Source organism: Micromys minutus (assembly GCF_963924665.1).
Source record: "Micromys minutus genome assembly, chromosome: 1".
NCBI lineage: Eukaryota > Metazoa > Chordata > Mammalia > Rodentia > Muridae > Micromys > Micromys minutus.
The window spans coordinates 169,387,992-169,410,293 of NC_137969.1; the positions used below are offsets into that span (position 1 = coordinate 169,387,992).

At 44.6% G+C, this 22,302-nt stretch overlaps 1 protein-coding gene across 3 annotated transcripts in view; it reads right to left on the reverse strand.

Moving 5' to 3' along the window:
- Positions 1 to 220, reverse strand: part of GREB1 (growth regulating estrogen receptor binding 1) — a gene marked incomplete at both ends in the record, with an annotated part of 66,160 nt that extends 65,940 nt beyond the window's left edge. For all 3 annotated transcript variants that reach the window (XM_080909544.1, XM_080909543.1, XM_080909542.1), the window contains one exon: positions 64 to 220. In XM_080909544.1, coding sequence (XP_080765670.1) covers positions 64 to 220 — 157 coding nt within the window. The remainder of the gene's footprint in view (positions 1 to 63) is intronic.
- Between the last annotated feature and the right edge of the window lie 22,082 nt (positions 221 to 22,302).

The following is a 22,302-nucleotide window of genomic DNA, read 5'->3' on the forward strand; positions in this document are numbered from 1 at the left end:
TCACGTTAGCCGCACATAAGAAAAACTGCACACACAGAGACATAAGAAATGCGTGTTTCTTACCTTCTAACGATGACAGCTGCTGCTCAGCCTCCAAATACAGCTGGGAGAAGATGGGCCGGGGCACCAGGGTGTTAGAGCGCAGGGAAGCTTCAATGGAGCTGTGGAGGACCTCTTCAAACCGCGTGCTCTTTAGCTGTCCAGCATAGGAATTGCCCATCTCCAGAGCACAAAGAGGATAGAGTCTTCTGGTTAAAATGACATTTCAGTTTTTCGGAGAAGGACTGACTCCACACAATGCCCGATGGAACGAAGAAATAAACAGAGCAGCCGAAGCAGCAGCAGCAGCAACAGCAGTAGCAGCGGCAAGAAGGAATGGGATGCAGCCTGTGCTCAGCCCCAGACAGAAGAGGGCGGCTCTCCAGCTACTGCCAGGCAATTACAGGAAGTTATATAAGTTACAACCCCCACTGATTCCACATTCACAGAGCCCACTGCCTCTTAGAATATCCCACAAGGAAGAGTTTAGGCTTTCCTGATTTTCCCAGAGATAGGATCCTGCCTCCAAGGGTCCTCAGGCAAATGAGAAAACTTTTTCCAGGAATGGCTATTCGTATTCATGAGGACGAGGCCAGGTTTTAGGATTACAGAAGACACATAAGCATGAATGCGTACGTGTGCACGCGCGCTCTCGCACACACACACACACACACACACACCCCTAAAGGTAGGATTAACAAACTCCATCTCTGCTGTTTCTGGTAAAGGCCAGCTATTAAAATTCTCTCTTTAGAGTCCAAAGGGTTCTCAACCTGTGCGTCTTGACCACTTTAAGGTCTAAGGAGCTGCCTAAGACCATCAGGGGGGAATTAAAAAACAGACATTTACGTTACAACTCATAAGAGTAGCAAAATTATAGTTACTAAGTAGCAACAAAATTAATTTTATGGTTGGGGGTCATTACAACATGAAGAACTGTATTAAAGGGTCACAGCATTGGGCAAGTTGAGAAAGACTGATTTAGACTGCATCTTAGCTTTTTAAAGTCTATCATAAAAAATAATGTAGAACAATCCCAGAATCTCTGTAAAGAAAAAAAAAGGAACCCACTGATATGCCCATCCCCCCAAGACAATCACTCTTGCTTTATCTGTGGCAACTTTATAACTAATTCACACACACACACACAGCAGACAACTCGTTGGTTTGCACCATATTCTCCATTTTGTGCAACTGTGACATGATCAGTCTGGCATGTCCCTCATCCCAGTAAGAAGCTGTCACTCCCCAGCCTTGCAACAAGGTTGCTCTGACACCATGGCTCCCCTCCCTCTTGTTCTGTCTCCTGCACTTACAGAAAGAAGCCTTCTGCCAACCACTTCTTCCACTCAGCATACAGATTCCAAGACACAAATGCATCATGGAAACCAGGTGGCAGAGGCTAGGCACACCTTTAATCCCAGTACTCAGGAGGCAGAGGCAGGAGGATTTCTGTGAGTTTGAGACCAGCTTGGTCTATAAGGCAAGTTCCAGGACATTCAGAGCTACCAAAAAAAAAAGCCCTGTCTTTAAAAAAAAAGGCAAAAAACAAACAAAAATAAAAACAAAACAAAAAACCCCAAAGGCATGGTAGTATGATTCATCAGTGTGCTGCCGTGAGGATTTGTTTCCTTGTGTTTTGTTTGCAGCCCTGAGGATGGAACCGGCAGCCTCTCACCTGCTAAGGGAGAGTGCATCCAAAAAGCGCCTGGACCAGCCCTGTCACTGTGATGTGTTTTTGCAAATTTAATTCTCTGAAGAACTTGGGCTAGGAAGGGATGGGGACTGTATCCACAGGGTGACAATCATCTCTAATTGCCTCATTTGAGATACACGTCCCTCGTCCCCCTTACTCATGCTTTTAACATAATTTCGATGGCTCATGACATCCCATTGAGAGAAAACCCACACTTGTCCAAACACTTCTCCGATTTGTACTTGTGGTTAAATGTCTGCTTTTGATCCAAGAGCAAGCACCCAGTGTCCTAAACCCTTCTGATGGCTTCTGGTGTTCGGCTCTGACATTAATGTCAGCTTAGGGCTTATGTTTCTTCCTTTCTGCTTCCTTTTAGTCTCATCTGTTGAATTCCTTCCAACTTCTAGAAAATAACTACTTGTTCGTGTGACTTCAGCAAAAGAGACAATGTATGGCCACACTGTTTTCTGGCCACTTCCTTGCTATGGCATGTAAGTTAGGCATAAAGCCAGCCAATCAATCTCTTCTTCTCCTTCTCCCTCCCTCTCTTCTACACACACACACACACACACACACACACACACACTGATGTAGGGTCTCGAGTAGCCCAGCCTCCCACTCAAGCTTGCTATGCAGCCAAAGACAACCTTGAACTCTTGATGCCCCGGCCTCCACTTCGTGATGACAGATGTGCACCACCATGCCAAGCTTTTCGTTTCTTTCTGGGCAGGGTATGTCCTCTATTTAGGTTCCCTCTGTCCAGTGTTTATCAAAGAGCGTTTAAATGCTAAATAATCAAGATGAGGTGGGAATCCTGGACTACTAACTAAATTATAACTAAGGCTAGTCTTCAAATGCCCTACTTCTTTTAATTTCTTAAAGGCCTCCTTCTGACTGACTGAGGGAGTTTACAAGAATACTGCATACAGAAGAGAATACACAGACCCTGTGATGTTCGAGTGCTCCGGGAAGCAGGTCAAACCCCTTTCTTTTACGTCCTGGCATGCTTCTCTCGAATCGTGTTAAACTTTACAATAACCTAAGATACACAGAGTCACACCAGATGTCAAGAGTGGCAGCCCAGACAGGAGTTCCTAGTCTCTATCTGTAACACACTAATATATAATATACATACTAGTTGGGAGCTCAGCTTCACCACCCAGCAAGACATGTGCTGTCAATTCTCCTGTCCCTGGCTGCACATCACTGTGGGAATAAAGATGCTCTACTTCCTACCAGAAGGGGAAATGAATGGTGTATGTAGTCTGTGGATTTCCTGCTTTTATTGCAGGAACAACAGCCCTCTTCTTCCAGCTGAGTCAAGAGACCCTCCCTGTTAACCACTTCCTGCCTGTGGCGATAATTATTGCCCACGGGCCCTCCACAAGCTCTCATACAGTCAGGGAAATGACCTAAGAATGTTTCAGGAATTCAACAAAGAGCGCTCCAGAGTGGAGAGAGGTCAGCAGCAGACACTGGAAGATGATTGGAAAGGGCCCTGGCCTCCTGTTCACAGGCTGCTTTCGCTTGCTGCTGACTTGTTTTATCTGTCTCATACTCAGGATATTCATGAGGGGTTGGGGTTGGGTGTGTGGTTCTCAATTCAGGGTCAGGAACACACTGGGGGGAGGGGTAGACACTTCTATAGTACTCAATTCCAAGTGGTCCATCTAAGCTGCCACCATTAATAACATCACAAACCTTCCTGCTTATGCAGCCTCCTTGTCTGAACAGCACCCAGCACACAGTAGGAGTTTCTGTTAGCACACCAACATGGAGCCTTGCAAACCGCATCCACCCACTGGCACCCAGAGCCCTGGGAACTCTACAGCCCATGACAATTGATACCTAAGACAAAGAGAGCAGTAAAAGGGAACAGAGAACAGCCATCCTCGGAAGCCAGGCCCCAGAATTCCTCTCTTCTTCCCAGAAGTGGTGGCAGGGAGCAGGGATTTTTGTTTCCTTAAAATTAACACTGTGCATTTTACTGACTATAAATTAATGCGGGAGGTGGCGGGCCTGAGGAAGCCCTTGTTGGAAGAATTGAAATGGGAGGGGGGAGGGAGGAAAAGGTTGCCTGTGGCAAGAGCAACAGCTAAGCAACGTTCTCACACTCAGGAAATGGCAGCTACAGGAAGGGAGGCAGATATAAACAAGATACATTGTATATATGTTTGCAAATGTCAAAGGCCACATTAGAATTTTCTTTCCAAAATCAAACTTTGCCCTGCTTAAACAATTAGTGTAGAAGAAAGATTCCTCTGAGTGAAAGAGCAGACATGACAGCAAATTTCAAGACAGACATGCGTAAATCAAAGTTTCCTATTCTCCCATTGCTTACTTCTTGAACTATGTAACCTTCATGGTATTTAACAGAGACACAGGACACTGGACAGTAAGGTAAACATCACCGATCCACAGCACAGAATTCTGACCACAACAGTGGTTTTCAGCATTCAGAGCAAACTAATTTATGCACAGAACATCTAGATTCATGGCTCAAAAACAAGGGAACTATCTGATCAATGATGTATAAGTAAAACTGACCACCTGCTTTTGCTACAAAACATACATAAAATACAGAAATGTTCTCAGGGAGCCAGCGAGAAGCTCAGTGGTGGAAGCTGATTGATTGCCACCAAACCTAAGGGCTTGAACTGGATTCCTGAGACCCACATGGTAGAGAGAACCAACTTTCTCAAGGTGTCCTGTGACATCTGTAAACACATGCAAGTACACACTAAATCATATGCCTTTTTAAAAAGGTTTTAATCTTCTTAAGCAAGGCTGTAAATCCCTCTAGTTTTTTAAAGGTCTGACAGGATCTAGGACTAAGTGGTCCCTCCCTTAAGTTACATTCCTCAGTGATACAGTCACCAGCACACTGCCTCTACTCAAGCACCACCTATACCCACCCTTACGTAGGCAACACTGAGTAAATGCAGTGTGTGTGTGTGTGCACACACATTCACATGAAAGTAAGGGGGGACTTGGGAAGAAGAAACAATGAAGTGGAAGAAGGTAAGAAGACTTTGATCAAAAAACAATATATGTGTGTGTGTGTGTGTGTGTGTGTGTGTGTGTGTGTACATATATAATGAAGTTATATTCTATATAAAAATTATAAAAAATATATCTTAATTTGGGACCAAATGTAGGTAGCTCATGCTTTTAACCCTAGAACTTTGGAAGCAGAGGCAGGTGGACTACTGGGAGTTCAAGGCCAGCCTGGTCTACATAGTGAGCTGCAGGCCAGCCAAGGCTATGTAGAGTGAGACTCTAACCCAAAATAAACGAACAAACAATTAATAAATAAAGCTTCTCTGTGCGCACATAGTTTTCACATCTCAGCTATAGACATGATTGTTTAATTTTATGTTTTACTTCTGCTGTTAAAAGTACATAAAATACTATAAAAATTTTAAACTGTGATAAACATTTAAAAGAATAAGAGAGTTAATTGTATCTTCATTGCTAAAATCCACTGACTATCTACATTTATCCTTCTAAATTTTTCTAGGCATAGATTTTATTGACATTTATAAATGGCTCTGAGTTCACGGCCAGCCTTGTCTACAGAGAAAGTTCCAGGACGCCCAGGGCTACATAGAGAAGCCCTGTCTCAAAAACCTGAAATGTATGTATGTATGTTCTAAGTGAAAGCCTAGTTAGTCTCTAAGCCTTATTTAACCTTTAAAACATTCTTAGTTTTGAGGGCTGGAATGACAAAACAGCTTAGTGGATAAAAGCACTGACTATTCAATCTTGAAGACTTAGTTCACTCCCCAAAACCCAAGGTGGGAGAGAAAACTGATTCCTAAAAGCTGTCCTCCGGTCTCCAACACCTGTATCACAGTACACATGTATCTGCACTCACACTTACAGCATACACACCCACATCACACACACACACACACACACACACACACACACACTACACTCACATACACACACATATGTATACACACACATTACACACACTTCACACACATACACAACACCCTTACACACATACATACATATACACACACACAATAATAATAACAATAAATATAAATGAACTTTTAGAAAAAAAAAACAAGAAAGGGGGCAGAAGAGATGGCTCAGTGGTTAAGGCTGATCTTCTAGAAGACCCAGGTCTGAGTCTTAGCACCCACATGGCATATAGATCTATAGATATAGAATGGGGGGGAGACTTTGATCAAAGAAAATCATATACATGTGGGTGTGTATACATATATAATGTAGTTATATTATATATATATAATTATTAAAAATGTATCTTAATTTAGGACCAAGTGTAGTTGGCTTATGCTTTTAATTTCAGCACTTTGGAGGTAGAGGCAAGTGGATCACTGGGAGAGATATAAATAGATAGATATAGATATAGATATCTATAACTCTAGTTCTGGAGATCTAATATCCTCTTCTTGCCTCTTCAGACACCAGGCACATAATGGCTCACAAATATTCAGGCAAAACACTCATACTCATAAAATAAATTTAAAGAGAAAAAGAGAATTTTCTCGCTTCTCGGCCTTTTGGCTAAGATCAAGTGTAGAAAAGGAGAATTTTATCTTACAACCCTAAGCAAACACTGAAGTTTTAATATCTGCAAGCGATAGCAAGAGAGATGATACACGGCAGTCCCTCTCTGCGGGCATTTCTGGCATCACAGCAATAAGAACTGGTAGATAAGACTGGAGGAACAGCATTAAGGATGTTATGAAATGTCATGGCCCTTTTTGTTTTCCCTACTGGACCACAACCAACCAGTGTGGGCACTTTCCACATACCATGGTAACATTCTGCCTTACAGACAGGTCATGGCCAGGACATCTCACCTGCCAGCTAAGGATGGGTTGACCTGGCCTGAGATGGAAAACAACCTAGTTAGAATGCCTCACTTTCCCGGGAGAACCAAAGGCCCAGACGTAAGAGCCTAGCATAAGATCCAACACTAGCACTTAAAAACTGCTCTGTAGAGCAGCCCACATGGCTCAGCAGCCTGATAGCCTGAGTTGAACCCACAGGGTAGAAGTAAAATCATCCCAAAGGTTGTCCTGTGACTTTTACATGAGTACCATGATACATGTGTCACACACACACACACACACACACACACACACACACACACACACACACAGTAAGTATATACAACTTACAGTTTCTGATCGGTGCGTGATGGATGGAATTCAATAGCTGCAAAAGGCTTCCTTGAGTTGGGTTCCTTCCTTCCCTGACCTCTGCATACACAGCATTGTTAGTTTCTTGCATAGATGTAAGGTTGCAAAGGGCCCCTGAAGTCCCTCACTGCCCTGACAACACTTCCCACATGCCAATGCTGAGAGCAGTTTCTCTCAGTGCTCTTGACCTTCAGAATCTGAAGTGGGAACTCTGACGGGCAGGGTGGTAGCCGCATTAGAACACAGTTCTCATCGGTTCACAGAAGCTGGGACAAAGCAAAGAACGGTCCGCAAAGGCTCAGCTCAAAAGCAAGGGCTTAGACAGGCAGGGATCCGTCATGGAAGAGCGTGTAAGAGATAGTATCTGGAAGGCTTAGACAGGCAGGGATCCGTCATGAAAGAGCGTATAATAGATAGTATCTGCAAAGAACTCAAAAAGTGAGATACCAGAGAATCAAACAACCCTATTAAAATATGGGGTACAGACTTAAACAAAAATTTCTCAATTGAGGAATATCGAATGGCTGAGAAACATCTAAGAAAGTGCTCAACATCCTTAGCCATCAGGGAAATGCAAATCAAAACAACCCTGAGATTCCACCTCACACCAGTCAGATTGACCAAGATCCAAAACTCAGATGACAATAGATGCTGGTAAGGATGTGGAGAAAGAGGAACACTTCTCCACTGCTGGTGGGGCTGTAAACTGATACAACCACTCTGGAAATCGGTCTGGTGGTTCCTCAGAAAAATGGACATAGTACTACCTGAAGACCCAGCTATTCCACTTCTGGGCATTTACCCCAAAGATACTCCAACATACAACAACATGCACCACAATATTCATTGCAGCTCTATCTATAATAGCCAGAAGCTGGAAAGAACCCAGATGTCCTTCAGTAGAAGAATGGATACAAAAATTGTGGTACATTTACACAATGAAGTACTACTCAGCCATTAGAAACAATGGCCTAACGAAATTCTTAAGAAAATGGATGCATCTAGAGAATATCCTGAGTGAGATAACCCAATCACAAAAGAACAGACATAACATGCAGTCACTGATAATGGGATACTAACACCAGAAAGCCCTGAACACCCAGAAACAACCCACAGACTGTGTGAAGATCAAGAAAAAAGAAAAAAAAGAATATATTTTAATTAAAATAGAACTGTATCACATACCCCTTTTTTCCTAAGTCCCTCCCAGTTTTTCTCCTATCTCCTCAAATTAATAACCTCTTTTCCTATATTATTGTTACATATATACATATGTGTATGTATAGGTACCCACAAATACTTAATTACAACCTTATAAAAAATGGGTTTGTATACTTTTATGCAAAAATGCTTAAAAATCTGTACATTTATCTTTGTTTTTTAAAATAAAGCTAAACAAAAAGAGAGATAGTATCTGGAAGTGTCCAGCATAATACCTGTAGCATGGGTAGTCATTCATTTCTAGCTAAATCAGAGCATTCGTTCATTTTAAAGGATTATAATTATAGGTCATATGTGGTAAATGACACAGTACGGTAGTCCATATGTGATATAAGAGAGAAAAAAATGCACATCACAAAGACTATTGGGAAATTCTTTACCCTCAAACATCAAGACAAAAGAGACAGCCAAACAGCAAAGAACAAAACTGCAGAGAAAATAAAACCTACCACAATTGGGATTCTTACTGGGACACTGTACTCACGAAACAAGAACAGAATGTTACAAAACAAGAACATGCAGAAAGCAACAGTGAACTCATCTAAGCTGCCTAAGTATCGGAAACTTAAGATTCAGTAGGAAAGCCTGAAAGTACGACAGGACAATGGTATGCTTAACTACTAAAAAACGTTAGCCTAATATTATAACTGTCTGAGTGTATAATTGAATAATTCAAATGGTCGTATCTTTTCTATTCTGATTCTTTTTTATTATTTTATGAGCTTTAAAGGTTTATTAAAAGTTTTCCCATGTTTCTTAGAATTTCTTTTATAAATATAGTTAGGGTTTGCAAGCAGAGAAAATACTGGATAAATGCTATGTTTTTTACATGTTTTTATTAGATATTCTGCATTTACATTTGACATGTTATTCCTTTACCCCGCTCCGCTGCTATTCCCCCTCCCCTTCCATTTGCCTTCACAGGGTGCACTCCCTCCTGATCCCCCTCTACACCCCACTGCCTTGTCATTCCCCTACACTGGAAAGCATGCCCTCCCTGGAACAAAAAACTCTTCTCACATTGATTGCAGACACTGCTATCTTCAGCTACATATGCAACTGGATCAATAGGTCTCTCCAAGTGTTCACAAAGGTTGGTGTTTTACTCCATGGGAGTTTTGGAGGGTTTGGTTGGTTGATAATGTTGTTCTTCCCATGAGGTCGCAACCCTTTTCAGCTTTTTAGGTCCTTTCTTTAGCAACCTCATTGGGGTCCCTGAGTTCAGTCCGATGGTTAGCTGCAAGCATGCTCAGCTGTATCTATATGACTCTAACATAATCCCTGAGGAGGCATCTCTATCTGGTTCTTGCCAGTAAGTATCTTTTGGGATCAGCTATAGTGCTTAGATTTGGTGACTGCGTATGTAGTGAGTCCCCAGATTAGGCAGCTTCTGAGTGATCTTTTCTTCAATCCCTGTTCCTCTATTTGACCTTGCATTTCCTCCCATGAGAGTTTTGTTCTCTTTTCTAAGAAGGACTGAGGCATCCCCATTTTGGCCTTTCTTCTTTTTGAGCTTCATAATGTCTGTGAATTGCTTCTTGGGTATTGAGTATTCAGAGCTTTCTGGGGCTCGTATCCCCTTGTCAGTGAGTGTATATCATGTGTGTTCTTTTGTGACTGGGTTACCTCACTCAGGATGATAGTCTCTAGTTCATCCATTTGCCTGTGAATTTCATGAAGTCATTGTTCCTAATAGCTGAGTATCCTCTGTTTCTTTAACTTCAACTTTGCTTTTAGGCTCTCTAAAACATCTCATAAAGTCCCTGAGAATGTTCATATATTTAATCAACACCCCCCACCTCTTCAATTTGAGAAAGGTGGTCAAGACCTTAGCTGAGAAAGATCCTAGCCAACACCAATACCAAAGGAAAGTGTTTAAATGGTTCTCTCTCTCTCTCTCTCTCTCAGAAGGAGTGGCTTGAAACAGGGCTTCTCTGTGTAGCCCTGCTGTCTTGGAACTCACTATAAACCAGGCTTGTCTCGAATTCACACAGATCCTCCTGCCTCTGCCTCCCAAGTACTGGGCTTAAAGGTATGAGCCACCACTACCTGGTTTTATGTTTTCTCTTAACATCTTTATCCTGTTGACATACTAGAAGATACTCCTTAAAGTTAGGGGAAAAGAAAAAAAATTTGAGACTAATCCATGAGCTTCCAAGGAATACAGGCAAGAGAGCAGTGGTACACAAAAAAATAACAGAAAACTTACCAGAACTGCAAGATAGAAGATTCTAGATGAAAAGGACCCTGTAAGTACCCAGTACAATAAAAAAGAAAAACAGATATGAACTGAGGTGTGTGGCCAGGAGATATTTAGATTGCCAGTGAGGAAAAGAAGAAAGAAAATTAAATTCTAGATTTGAAATGGCCACAGTGGCTCTTATTTCCCAAGAGCAACACCAGACATTTGAAATAATAATGTAATGCCTTGGAATTCCAAGGGAAACTTTCCTACCCAGAATTTTATACCCAATCAAAATCATGATCCAAAGAAAGGAGAGAATGCGTTTTTAGAAAGTCAAGGTCTCTAGAAGTTAATAGGAAATGTGTGGCCATGGAGCATACAAACAGAGAGCCCAACACAAGAGACAAGCAACGGGGCTCACAAGTGCCAGTGACAACAGCTGTAAAGTCACACGGTACCAGGGGACATGGGAGCTCCAGGAAGGATGTCCCAAAGTGAAAGGACACTGGAAGTTTTTGAGCTCTGTGAAAATGTGGGATGGAGTATTGGTAGGTTTATTAGAATCTGAAGCCTAGAAAAACAGTCAGTACCTGCAGGGAAAAGAGTTGTACAACATGGGCATGTTAGTTTTCAGACTGTAAATCCACAGGACAGACTGACTCACCCGGTTTGAAAGATGAGGGAACGGGAAGGAATATGTGCTTGTACACGTGTGAGTCTGGATACATGCAGGCTTGCCTGGATTCGTGCTTATCATTGTAGGTTGGATGTGTGTGTTCAGGTGCATGCAGAATGCACACATGTTGATGCACATGTATTTGATAGGGTGGTTGGATGTGTGTGTTTTCAGAGTGTGTTCGTGTGTGTGTGTGTTTGTGTGTGTGTGTGTGTGTGTGTGTGTGTGTGTGTAAAGAAAGATATATAATTGCCACAGAATACTTAAGAAAGCTAAACTCTGATGTTCTACCCCTACAATCACACACACACACACACACACACACACACACACACACACACATACGCCGGACACATCTTCTCTGGGAAAAGTGTCTCTGACTAGATGAAACAGCAAATAAAGCATCCCAGACACACTTGTGTTCATGGCTAAACCTATGCATAACCATCCCTGCCAGTACTTATTCTAGTGGTGACATCACATTTTATAGAAGGCTATGACAGCTCCTAGCAAAGCAAACTCAGTCTGTGGGCTGTGTGCAGCCTTAAATAGCTATGAATGTGACCTAGCACAAAATTGTAGACTTACTTAAAACATTGTGAGAGACATTTGTCATCTTTTCTGTAACTCGAGTTTTTGGGGTTCTTCAGCACAGACTAGAGATGAGAACATCATGTCAAATGACAATGTCAAAAGGTGGTATACACCTAAAGAACCTAAACACACTTCAAAGCTTGGTCTCCTCTGGGTAGGCTACCTCTTTGTCACAACAAGGGTCAAGAAAATCCTGCAACTATTCAGAGAATAAGGTTCTACCTACACTGCTGGACTCTCCAGACAGAGCCCACATAGTCCCGATTGCAGAAATTGTCCATCACAGCAACAAACCCCAAAGAGCACGCAGATGCACAAGCCTTCAGTCTGGCTATTTTAGCTATTCCCGTCCATCACTTTTCAGTATGTATTTTTCAATACTTTGGGATGTGCAATGCATGCTTGCGTGTACCTGGATAGGAGCTAGAAGTCCATGTTGAGTGCCTGCCTCTGTCCCTCTTCACCTGCTCAACATGAAGCGGAGCATCTCCATCTTGTTCAACAGGCTATCGGGCTATGTGAATCCTCTTGTCCCTGACTCCTCAGCACCTTGGTTACAGATCATAATATCCAGCTTTTTAAGTCTGTCCCTGAGGTCCAAACTCAGGCCCTCATGCCTGCATGGCAAGAACTTCTTCAGCTGAGCCATCTCCCCAGTCCATAATTTGTTGTATGGTATAAATAATACTTAATGTCGCTTTAGTCCGTGTGTTAAATTTATAAATCAGTAGATATGCCATAGGTATAAATATGAACATACACCTATATTCATTCTCTTTAGGTCCCATGGTGCTAGGCTGCTGTAGACCCAAGACACCAACTATTGAGAAGAGGCAGGAGTGAAGGGAGGTGACAGAGAGCTCAACCATCTGGAGGATGGGGTTGACAAGCATTCAGCATCAGATGAACACAGCTGGGTTATAACTTAGGTCCTCAGGATGTCCCCAGGATGACTCTCAGTAACAATCTAAGAAGTCTTCTTGGCTGACCTTTCTCCCCCAGGCAGTACCTGAAGACCTTATTGCTCTTGGCTCCAATCACAGTTGAGAAGCGTTTTCCTCAGCACCTGGAACGCGGGATGCATTCCTCCCTCCAGAGCACACGCAGCATTGCTCAGCCACCATTTCTGTTTGGTCATCCTTCAGCTCAATCTTCATCCAAAAATTACCACCAGAAACCCCAGTGAGCTGCCTGCATCTCCACTCGGGCCTGGATCTATTCTCCAAAAGCCACAGAGATCATCTACGGCTACCAGCACCCCAAAGAACAACAACAGACTACAGCAAACACGTGAGCTCAAACTCTTCCTGTCCACTCACTTCTGTCCCCATCTACCTCCATGCCTGAAATGGTTTCCCATGGAGACAGGTTCTCTCCACCACCCAGGCTTCTAGAGATGGCACAGTTTGCCTGAAGAGTCTCAACGCCCAAGTTCAGCTAGCTGGTGTGCTCAAGCCATAGATGCTTGTGGCCTGGCCTGGCTGCCCTGCCCCGCCCTCCTCCTATGAGAAGCAAAGGTCATTCTCCTCCCATTTGGAATCACAAGAGTCCAGTGATCTCAAGATCTAAGCCTGGTGCACAGCGGAACTATCTCATTCCCACCTTAAGCTAAGAGAACATGGACAGGTCACAATCCTGTCCCAAAACATCCCTCAGTCGGACCATACAGATAGTCAGTGTGAGCATCAGCGGTGCGTGCTTCCTTGGGAATGGGTGGGCAGAGGACGTCTCCCAGAGAAAGGGAAAGAAGAAAACACTCTCAGGTTACTCAGGCCTCCTGACACAGTTCTAGCCTTCAGAAAGAGCCGTGTAGAGCCACAGGAGTGTGGGGAAGAACAGTGAGATTGCACAGAGAGGTGACGGCGGTGTGGAAAACATAAAGACTTCACCCTGTGTAGGATCATGGAGGGCGCTCAGCTGGTTCGGAAAATGGTGAGAAGCCTGCAGTGCTCTCAGCAATGCAGAACATACCAAGACTGGTGTGAGTCACAGCAGCAAACCAGACCTTCCTAACCCTCCAAGTCCTCACCCAGACCTGAAATACTCCCTGCATGGGGCCTCTGGGGCCCAGTCCCATATACCCACCACTGTCCAGTGTCCCCTTTACCTTGGGAAGAAAGGCCAGGCTCCAAGGCCAGAGCCTAGGCACAACTCTTCTCCACTGGTCTCCCTTCTTACTCTTCCCCCTGCCCTGCCTTTCCTAAACGCAGCCCAAATCATTCCCAGACCTGCCTGAGTTCTAGCTCTTTCAGGAGACACTTCCTCCAGAATCTCTCTCTGCCCACTTTCCCGAACCATACATGAGGACAAGAGACAGCTACAGGGCCACAGGCCACCCAAAGTCTCAGTATAGACCCCACACTCCAGTCACCACTAACTCTGACTCCGTCTTCCAACTTTCGAACAAATTCCAACCAGAAGGATCCTCCAGACAACAAAAATAGGAGGGGTTTGAGCCCCAGGAGTTCAAAGTGGGTGAACATGTATGTGTACACGTTGCTACACATACATGCATGCCCGCCTATGTATATGGACACGCATGCTGCACACTGCATGTGGAGGCCAGAGGACAACCTGCAGGGGTCAGTTATCTCCTTTCACCATGTGGGCCTGGCGGGTTGTAAGTCTCAGCAGCAAGAGCCTTTACCCCTCTGAGCCATCTTGCCGAATTGAGAGCAAAGTTTTGAAGAATAGAACGGAACAAAGCAATTCCCTCTGAAGATGACATGCTCACCCCACCCCCCATCCCCCAGTCATTCCTAGCAGGCTCAGGGGCTCTGATGCTATAGGGTAGCAAGCCCTGAATATATGATATGGCAATAAAGGCACTAAACTGCAGAATTGCATCCCATAAACTCTTTGGCAGCCCTGCTGGCAGGAAACGGGCTTTCGAATGTATATTCCCTGGTCTGTCCTTCAGGAATTCACTGACTCCTCCGCAGGTTCTATGGAGGAAAGCCAGGGGGGCTGGGAAGGTGGCTAGAGACCAAGCCCTCCTCCCCTGAGCCTGCCCAGCCTGTGAGGAAACTCCACCCATCTACTGTGCCCTTTGCAGACATCTGTTCACAGAAGGTCAGGGTGAGTCTTTGGAGATCTCGAGTGCTCTCGAAAAGAAGGACATAAAAAAAGGGCAGCTTTTCATTCTGGCCATAGTGAACAGTGAATGGAACACAGCTGAGATGTCCCTGGAAAGCCCCCTCTCCAGGGCCAGCAAAGCGGGCTCCAGAAGTGTCTTAAGACTCCTTAGCCTGCCCTTTGTGACAGCTCTGGCTGTGGCTTTTGTATCCACCCTGCATAAAACAAACCATTTACCTCCTTCTTAGATACCACGGCAAAGACGTAATTAATCGTTCTCCCTCTGGTTATATACCGCCCCCACCTTACAAAAGGCTAATGCCCTCAGCTAATCTGCTTATCCCAGCCAATGCTGCCATAAATAAATACAAGCCAACACAGACCTCTTCAACCCCAAAGTCAAATCCACCATACCTTACTGAAAGCTGGTCACTTTAGGCAGTCCCTAAACCAAACAGCTAAGAGCAGGTTGCAAATCCCCGTTTATGACAGGAAGCACGAAGTGGCTCACCGTCTCCCTCAGCCGGCACCTTTGATCTGCTTGGGAGAACAGGACACAGGACAGGGCAGAGTGGGCTGCTCTCCTCCACCCTGATGCATGTCAGGGAGCCCGGGAGTGTGGGAGTGGGGGGTGTCGACCTGACACCATAGTTAAGGAGTCCTGACACGGAATGGTATCAAAGCTGGTATCTGCAGCCACACAGCGCTGCAATCGCTCCCCACAGAAGGGGGAATTGGCAATTTGGAGCTCCATCTGCCCCGCTCCTGCTGGGTCAATGGTCTTAGAACTGAAGCACTTATGGGTCACAATGCTCTCCCAGCAGGTACATAACAAGCCATTGGTCAAATCACAGGCAGTTCAACTGGTCTTTTTTCAACAACATAGAAGTTACTGTCCTTGGGAGTATGAAACCATGTATACAAGCGAGGAGAATGGAGAGTGGTGGTCAGAGCTCAGCTGTGCAGGGTCTATGTCAGCACTGGCATGAGCCAGAAGCAACCAGTGTCCCTCCGAGTCACCACCTCCAAAACACAGGTGCATCCGGGCACCTGGAACTCTCTTGAGAATCACATAGTGTTGTTAAAAGATGACGTCCCAGGTTTCGGCACCAATGTTAGGAAAAGGATGAAGAGAGTGGGGGGAATATGGCCCATGGAGGTGCGGCGAGGCCTCTGGGGGATCCATGTTGGGAATCCCTTCCCCCTGAGGGACCAGCAATACGACTGTATAGTGTAGAATAGAGTTTATTTCAGTCATGGGGGAGTTAAGAGGGTGGTAGAGAGAGGGGGGGCAAGCAGCCCCTTTTATAGTGTCAGGTCATACTGGAGCATACCTGGCTGTTGCTAGGTAACTGAGGGGTGTTGTTTACAGAATCCCAAAACGAGGTGCATAGCTTTTATTTATTTCTATGTGTGCAGGTGTGCCTATATCTGTGTGCTCATAGGACAAGGCATTCGTGTAAAGGTGTGGGGACAAACCACACCTAGCTTCTACATGGGTTCCAGGGATCTGGACTCAAATTGCCAGTCTTACACTGTAAGTACTTTCACCCACTGAGCATCTCCCTGGCCCTAAGGACATACATCGACCCTTTCATTCGCATCGATTTGGCTTTACTGCTCCACAAATCTTTGAGCAAATCCCTGCTGGTATTTAGAGCCCTGTATGCATTTCTTCTATGAATCCGGGCCTCTTCACAATTCCTAACTGTGAAAGGAAAGAAGGAATGTGAGAGACAACTCTATTTTTGGTAGACAACTTATTTAACCTTTATTTGCCTACAATGATGACTTACTTGAATACATGTTGGAGATTTCAATGCCATTTACCAATACGACAAAATCAAAACGTTGAATTAGACTTAATATTGCTCAAGTCAGCAAAGGCAGTTTCTAGATGTTTCAAAATGTCATCCCCCAAGCACCAGGTACTGCGGGGTGGAATTAAGACACACACACACCTGCATACCCCCATCACCTTGGGCCCTACCTAAACCATGGTCATAGGAAAGGCAGCATCCAGACCACACAATCCCACAGTTCTTGTCAACTATGGTACAGCGCCCCCTGGTGGTCCTGCTTGATGCGATTCAGGAGCCCTGAGGCATCTTTGTGGGATCTCTGTCCCATCATTATCCTTCAAGGGAGGTTAGAGAAAAACCTACATGATGCACTTGTGACCTTCTGCCAGAACTGTTGGTGTTGCTGGGAAACCAGGAGCTAAAGAAATGTCTATGGAGGAGGAATATCTCAGACAACCTACAGCACTCACATACAATGAAAGCTGTGCATGAAGACATTGCAAATAACCCTTAGGCTGCAACATTCAGCAAGAGAATAATTTACTTCTGGGCTGAGGCTATGTCTCAGGGGTAGAAGACTTACCTAGAAGACGAGAGTTCAGTCCCCATACAAGAATACAAAGAAGAAAAAAGAAAGGAACGGGAGTGGGGGGTATAAGAGAGGGAGAAAAAGAGAGAGGGAAGGAAGAAAACAAAAAGGGTTTAACACTCCTACTGTGAACTGGACTGATGGCTTAGTGGCTAAGAACACTTTACTCCTGCAGAGGACCCAGGTTCAATTCTCAGCATCAACATAGTGTAACTCCAGTTGCAGGGGAATCTAGTGCCCTCCTCTGGCCACTGTCGAAGTCACAGGGAAATGGCGCACAGATATACATATAACAATTCCATAGCTGTAAACTGTATCCTTTAAACTATTATACGTGTTTAGACATATATTATACTGTATTCCGACCACTGTAATATCTCAATTGTAACCCAGGGATGATCAAACGGCAGTTTGTACACCATGCGCTCCAGATCCACGACTAGGTTTGTGCCCTTAGTTACTAGATGTTGAGCGAATGAATGATAATGCACTTCAGTTTCCCCAACCTGAAAACAGGAAAAAAAACTGTTTTTGAGGGGTGCTGTGTGGATTCAGTAGGAAACTACGCACACAGTGCTTACAGAAGTTCCTGGTACATTACAACACTAGGCATGACAGGGGTAGAGACATGAATATCATCCATGAGCCCTCAGCCTGTGGATATGCAGAACTCATAAAGGGACTGACAGAAAACACACTGCAGTCGCCTCTACATAGAAGAGTTCAAGAGTTTGCAGGTGTTTCTCATTTTTTGCTGTAATCAGTTAATATTTTTTAAAGATTTATTTATTTATGAGTACACTGTCGCTGTCTTCAGACACACCAGAAGAGGGCATCAGAGCCCATTACGGATGGTTGTGAGCCACGATGTGGTTGATGGGATTTGAACTCAGGACCTCTGGAAGAGCAGTCAGTGCTCTTAACCGCTGAGCCATCTCTCCAGCCCTGCAGTTAACTTTTTAAGTTGGGTTACATTAGCCTGCAGAGAAATTTAGCAAACCTAACAGGGTTTTGTTTTTCCCTCCCTGTGAAGATCAACTTACAGCCTGATTCAGGAGGGGAGGCGTGGGGGAAGGGTGGCAAGGCAGAGAGAGCACCCCTTGACACCACCACCATTATGCAGTGCTGCTGAGGGTGTGCCCGGAATTGTCCTGATTTAAGTCTCAGCCTCTCCCTTCTCCATCTCAAACACTGCACTGCCCTGGAAAAGCCCCTTCCACATAAACATAACACTAAGGTCATGGGCACAGCCATCCCACCAGCCACTACCACATTAGCTTTTTTTTTTTTTTCTTCTCCCAACCACGAAGACGCAGTAATGACCTTCAAGAGGCACCACAGTCTCTGCTTATACAACAGAATGCTCCAGAAACCGGTGATAACCACCGTCAACAAGTAAACATGCCTTGAGTTTTACTCAACACGTCCCTGAGCAATTATTTCCAGATCACTTTAGGACACAAAGCTCCACAGAAACACACTCGGGGAGATTCTGCCACCCAGCAACCATCAGCCGCTTCCTGAAGATGGAGATGCTTCCTCTGCTCTGATATAAGACCTTACTGTCTACTCAACATACAAACTCCTATGATTATTCAATACCCAGCTTGAGCACCACTTCCAAAGTGTGGTGGACCTGCTCCTAGCACTGAACAGAATCCCCTCCCTCACCTTCTTCCTTCAGAGCCCCACTATTCCCAGTATAGGCTGCCACACATGTTCTGCTCTCTCAGAACACTCAGTCTGTGTGCTTCTCCCTTAATGTAGAAGGATCCACAAGAGAATGTCCACGTGTCCGTCAAAGGCCTGGGGAGTAAAGGAGATCTGTGCAAGTGCTTGGCCCCTGAGCTCCAGCCTCACACACACACAGAGTATTTGGAAGAGCTTATTTGCAGTGCCTTTTACTGGGAAAGAAGGGGAAGGGGGCGGGGAAAGGAGGAGCAAAGAGCTCAAAGCAACAACAAAAACAAAAACAAAAAAGCATGAACACTTACAATACCCATACTTAGGAAAAATGTTATAGTCCTACAAATGTATTGAGCACAGTCAGAAAGTTAAGAAGACAAAATAACTAGTGTACACAGAACTGGTGTAAGCGTTGGGGGTGCTTATGGAAAGTTGTGCTGGCTGGTTTTGTGTCAACTTGACCCAAGCTGGAGTTATCACAGAGAAAGGAGCCTCAGTTGAGAAAATGCCTTCATGAGATCCAGCTGTAAGGCATTTTCTCACCTAGTGATTAACAGGGGAGGGTCCAGCCCATTGTGGGTGGTGCCATCCCCGGGATGGTAGACCTGGGTTCTGTAAGAAAGCAGGCTGAGCAAGCCAGGGGAAGCAAGCCAGTAAGTGACATCCCTCCATGGCCTCTGCATCAGCTCCTGCTTCCTGACCTGCTTGAGTTCCAGTCCTGACTTCTTTTGATGATGAACAGCAATGTGGAAGTATAAGCTAAATAAACCCTTTCCTCCCCAGCTTGCTTCTTGGTCATGATATTTGTACAGGAATAGAAACCCTGACTGAGACAAAAGTCAAGGTTCTAGCTTCCCTGTCTAACTAGACTGTGCTCAGTCCTTTCCCTTGAATTGGTGAATTACAGAGTTCTGGGTCTCGAAGTGGCAAAGAAATCATTCAACTCATATTAATCAATAAATAAATTATTTACCTTTCATTAATACAGAACTCAATCAACTGTCATCCTGTGGGCTAGGTGCCAGGATCAAAGAGCAGAGAGAGCTGTTCTTCCTTCTAGAAATGTGGTCCACTGAAAGACATTAACAAGCAGAAACATAAAGATCTGGTCTGACAATGAAGCTCCACCTTCACACCCATCATACCTGACCCCTCCTGAAATCATCATTTAAAAAACTATCTAGTTTTATGACCCACGGAATAGCTCAGAGAATAAGGCTGATTGCTGCCAGGCCTAAAGACCTGAGTTCAGTCCCCACTGACCCACATGATTGAAGGAGAGAACCAGTTCCCACAGTTGTCTGCTGTGGCCTATGTGTAGACCCCTCCAACACACACACACACACACACACACACACACACACACACACACACATACACACACACATCAGTTGCACTAAAACAAGTTCTTTCTGAGACAGGGTCTCTCACCCTGGCTGGCCTGGAACTCACAATGTAGATCTCACAAAGTCTTGGGCCACTTCCTTTTCTGGATGGATGAATAGATATATAGACAGACAGACAGACAGATAGATAGATAGATAGATAGATAGATAGATAGATAGATAGATAGATATGGATGGGTGGGTGGGTGGGTTGGATGGATGGATGGATGGATTTTTAAATAGGAATGATTTTGATATACTAAACAAGTGTGTAGGTCTACACAGCACCTAGCTGGACTGAGCTACATAGAAACACACAAACCATGCATGCATCAGCACACTTTTGACTCACCAGCTACTCCAGCTACCATGTAATTATACCATCTGCCCTACATAAGGGGTATTAGAACTTTCCACAGATTTTTACACCTCCTTTCTTCCTCTGTACCACAGTAACACAGACTACTGCCAGTGACCACCTGCATGTGTATGAATTCATCAAATTTACCTGTGTTCTTCAAGGTATTTATTTGTATTTACTCCGTGTGTGTGTGTGTGTGTGTGTGTGTGTGTGTTTAACCATTTCCACATGGGTAAGACATGCTATCTTTTTTTTATTAGTATTTTATCTCTTTTTAAAATGTGCCACCGATGTGTTTGAACTCTGTGTCCTTAACCCCATCCCAATAAACAGGTTTTTATCACAGTCTCCCATGGAGCCATAGGTCTTAAGGACACATGTGCTGTATTATATCATAAATGAATCCCCCTCCCCCACCACCTGCTTGGAGTAAGAAAGTATAGCAGTGCTCTTTCATACAACAAAACAGTAGACAGAGTGCTTGCCTGGCATGCACAGGGCTCAGGGTTCAAGCCCAGCACAGCAGAAGCCAAGTATAGTTATGTTCCCATGATCCCAGCACTTTAGAGGCAAGAGTGAGGAATTCAAGGTCATCTTTGATGCTACACAGCAAGTTCAAGGCCAGTCTGACAGATATGAGATACTCAAAAAGCAAAGGAACTTGGAAGTTTCCAATGTATGAATCTAGGCCAGGATGACAGCGTGCTGGTGTGGGCTTTAACAACAAAAACAACACTGACAAGTACAAACAAACAAACAAGGATGGCACACAAACTCCAGCCCACACACTCCTACTCTAACCAGAGCCCCCTCCCTGCTTGCCTGGCTCTCTGCACGGAGCCTCTCATGGAAGCAGGACCGATACTTGAGGTCTGGTTCTACAAAAGAAAGTCGTGGAGCCCCTTCTCACTTGGTCTCTTTCCCCATCAAATATAAAATAAAAGTTCAGACCTCACAGTGAAATGTCCGCCCCTGGCAAAGGTTTACTCTATTACAGGAAAACAAGAGTCTTCAGGAAAGCTTTGGGACATCAGTGCCTGTGTTCCAGTCCCAACCTCCTCACCCACTGTCACCTTGTGACCCATGACAGATCCCATGCGTCTCTGCCCTCCAGCCTCCTTGGCAGTACATGAAGACAATAATGCTTTATGGGGGCTCTGTGGGGATTAAGTAGAATGACGTACTTGGCAGTGGATGCCGTCAGCATTTGTCCTTTTCTTAAAGGTTAATTTCTTTTATGTGTTTGAGTATTTTTGCCTGCATGTATGTCTGTGTACCACGTGTGTACCTGGTGCCTGTGCTGTCCATCCAGAAGAGGGGGTCCGACCCCCTAGTACTGGAGCTACAGATGGCCATGGGCCATCACATGAGCGATGGGAATCAAACCCGGGTGTTCTGCAAGAGAAACCATCGCTCTGAACCACTGAGCCATCCCTCCAGTCCCTGGCCATTATTTAAAATGAAGATTATAAATCCCTCCGTCAGTCATAAACATACTACTTCATCTGTCTTGTGTTGTTTGCCTGTGTTGAAGCCCCTATCTTCTGTCTTTTGAACCTAGAACTTAAAAACTGGGTCATGGGGAAGTGAAGAAACCTTTGAACCCTTGGGACCCACACGGGGTCCATAGCCAGTCTCACCCCTTAAGGTCTTTTTCTCCCACTACTGTGTGAATTCCTTCCTCGCTGACTCTCCCTCAGGTAAACATTTTAGAGGCACCTTCTAGACAGTGGAGATGAGTGGCCACTCCTCAGAGCCTTCATTTTCTCAGCAAAATGAGGACTAAAATACTCCTAGCAGAATGTTA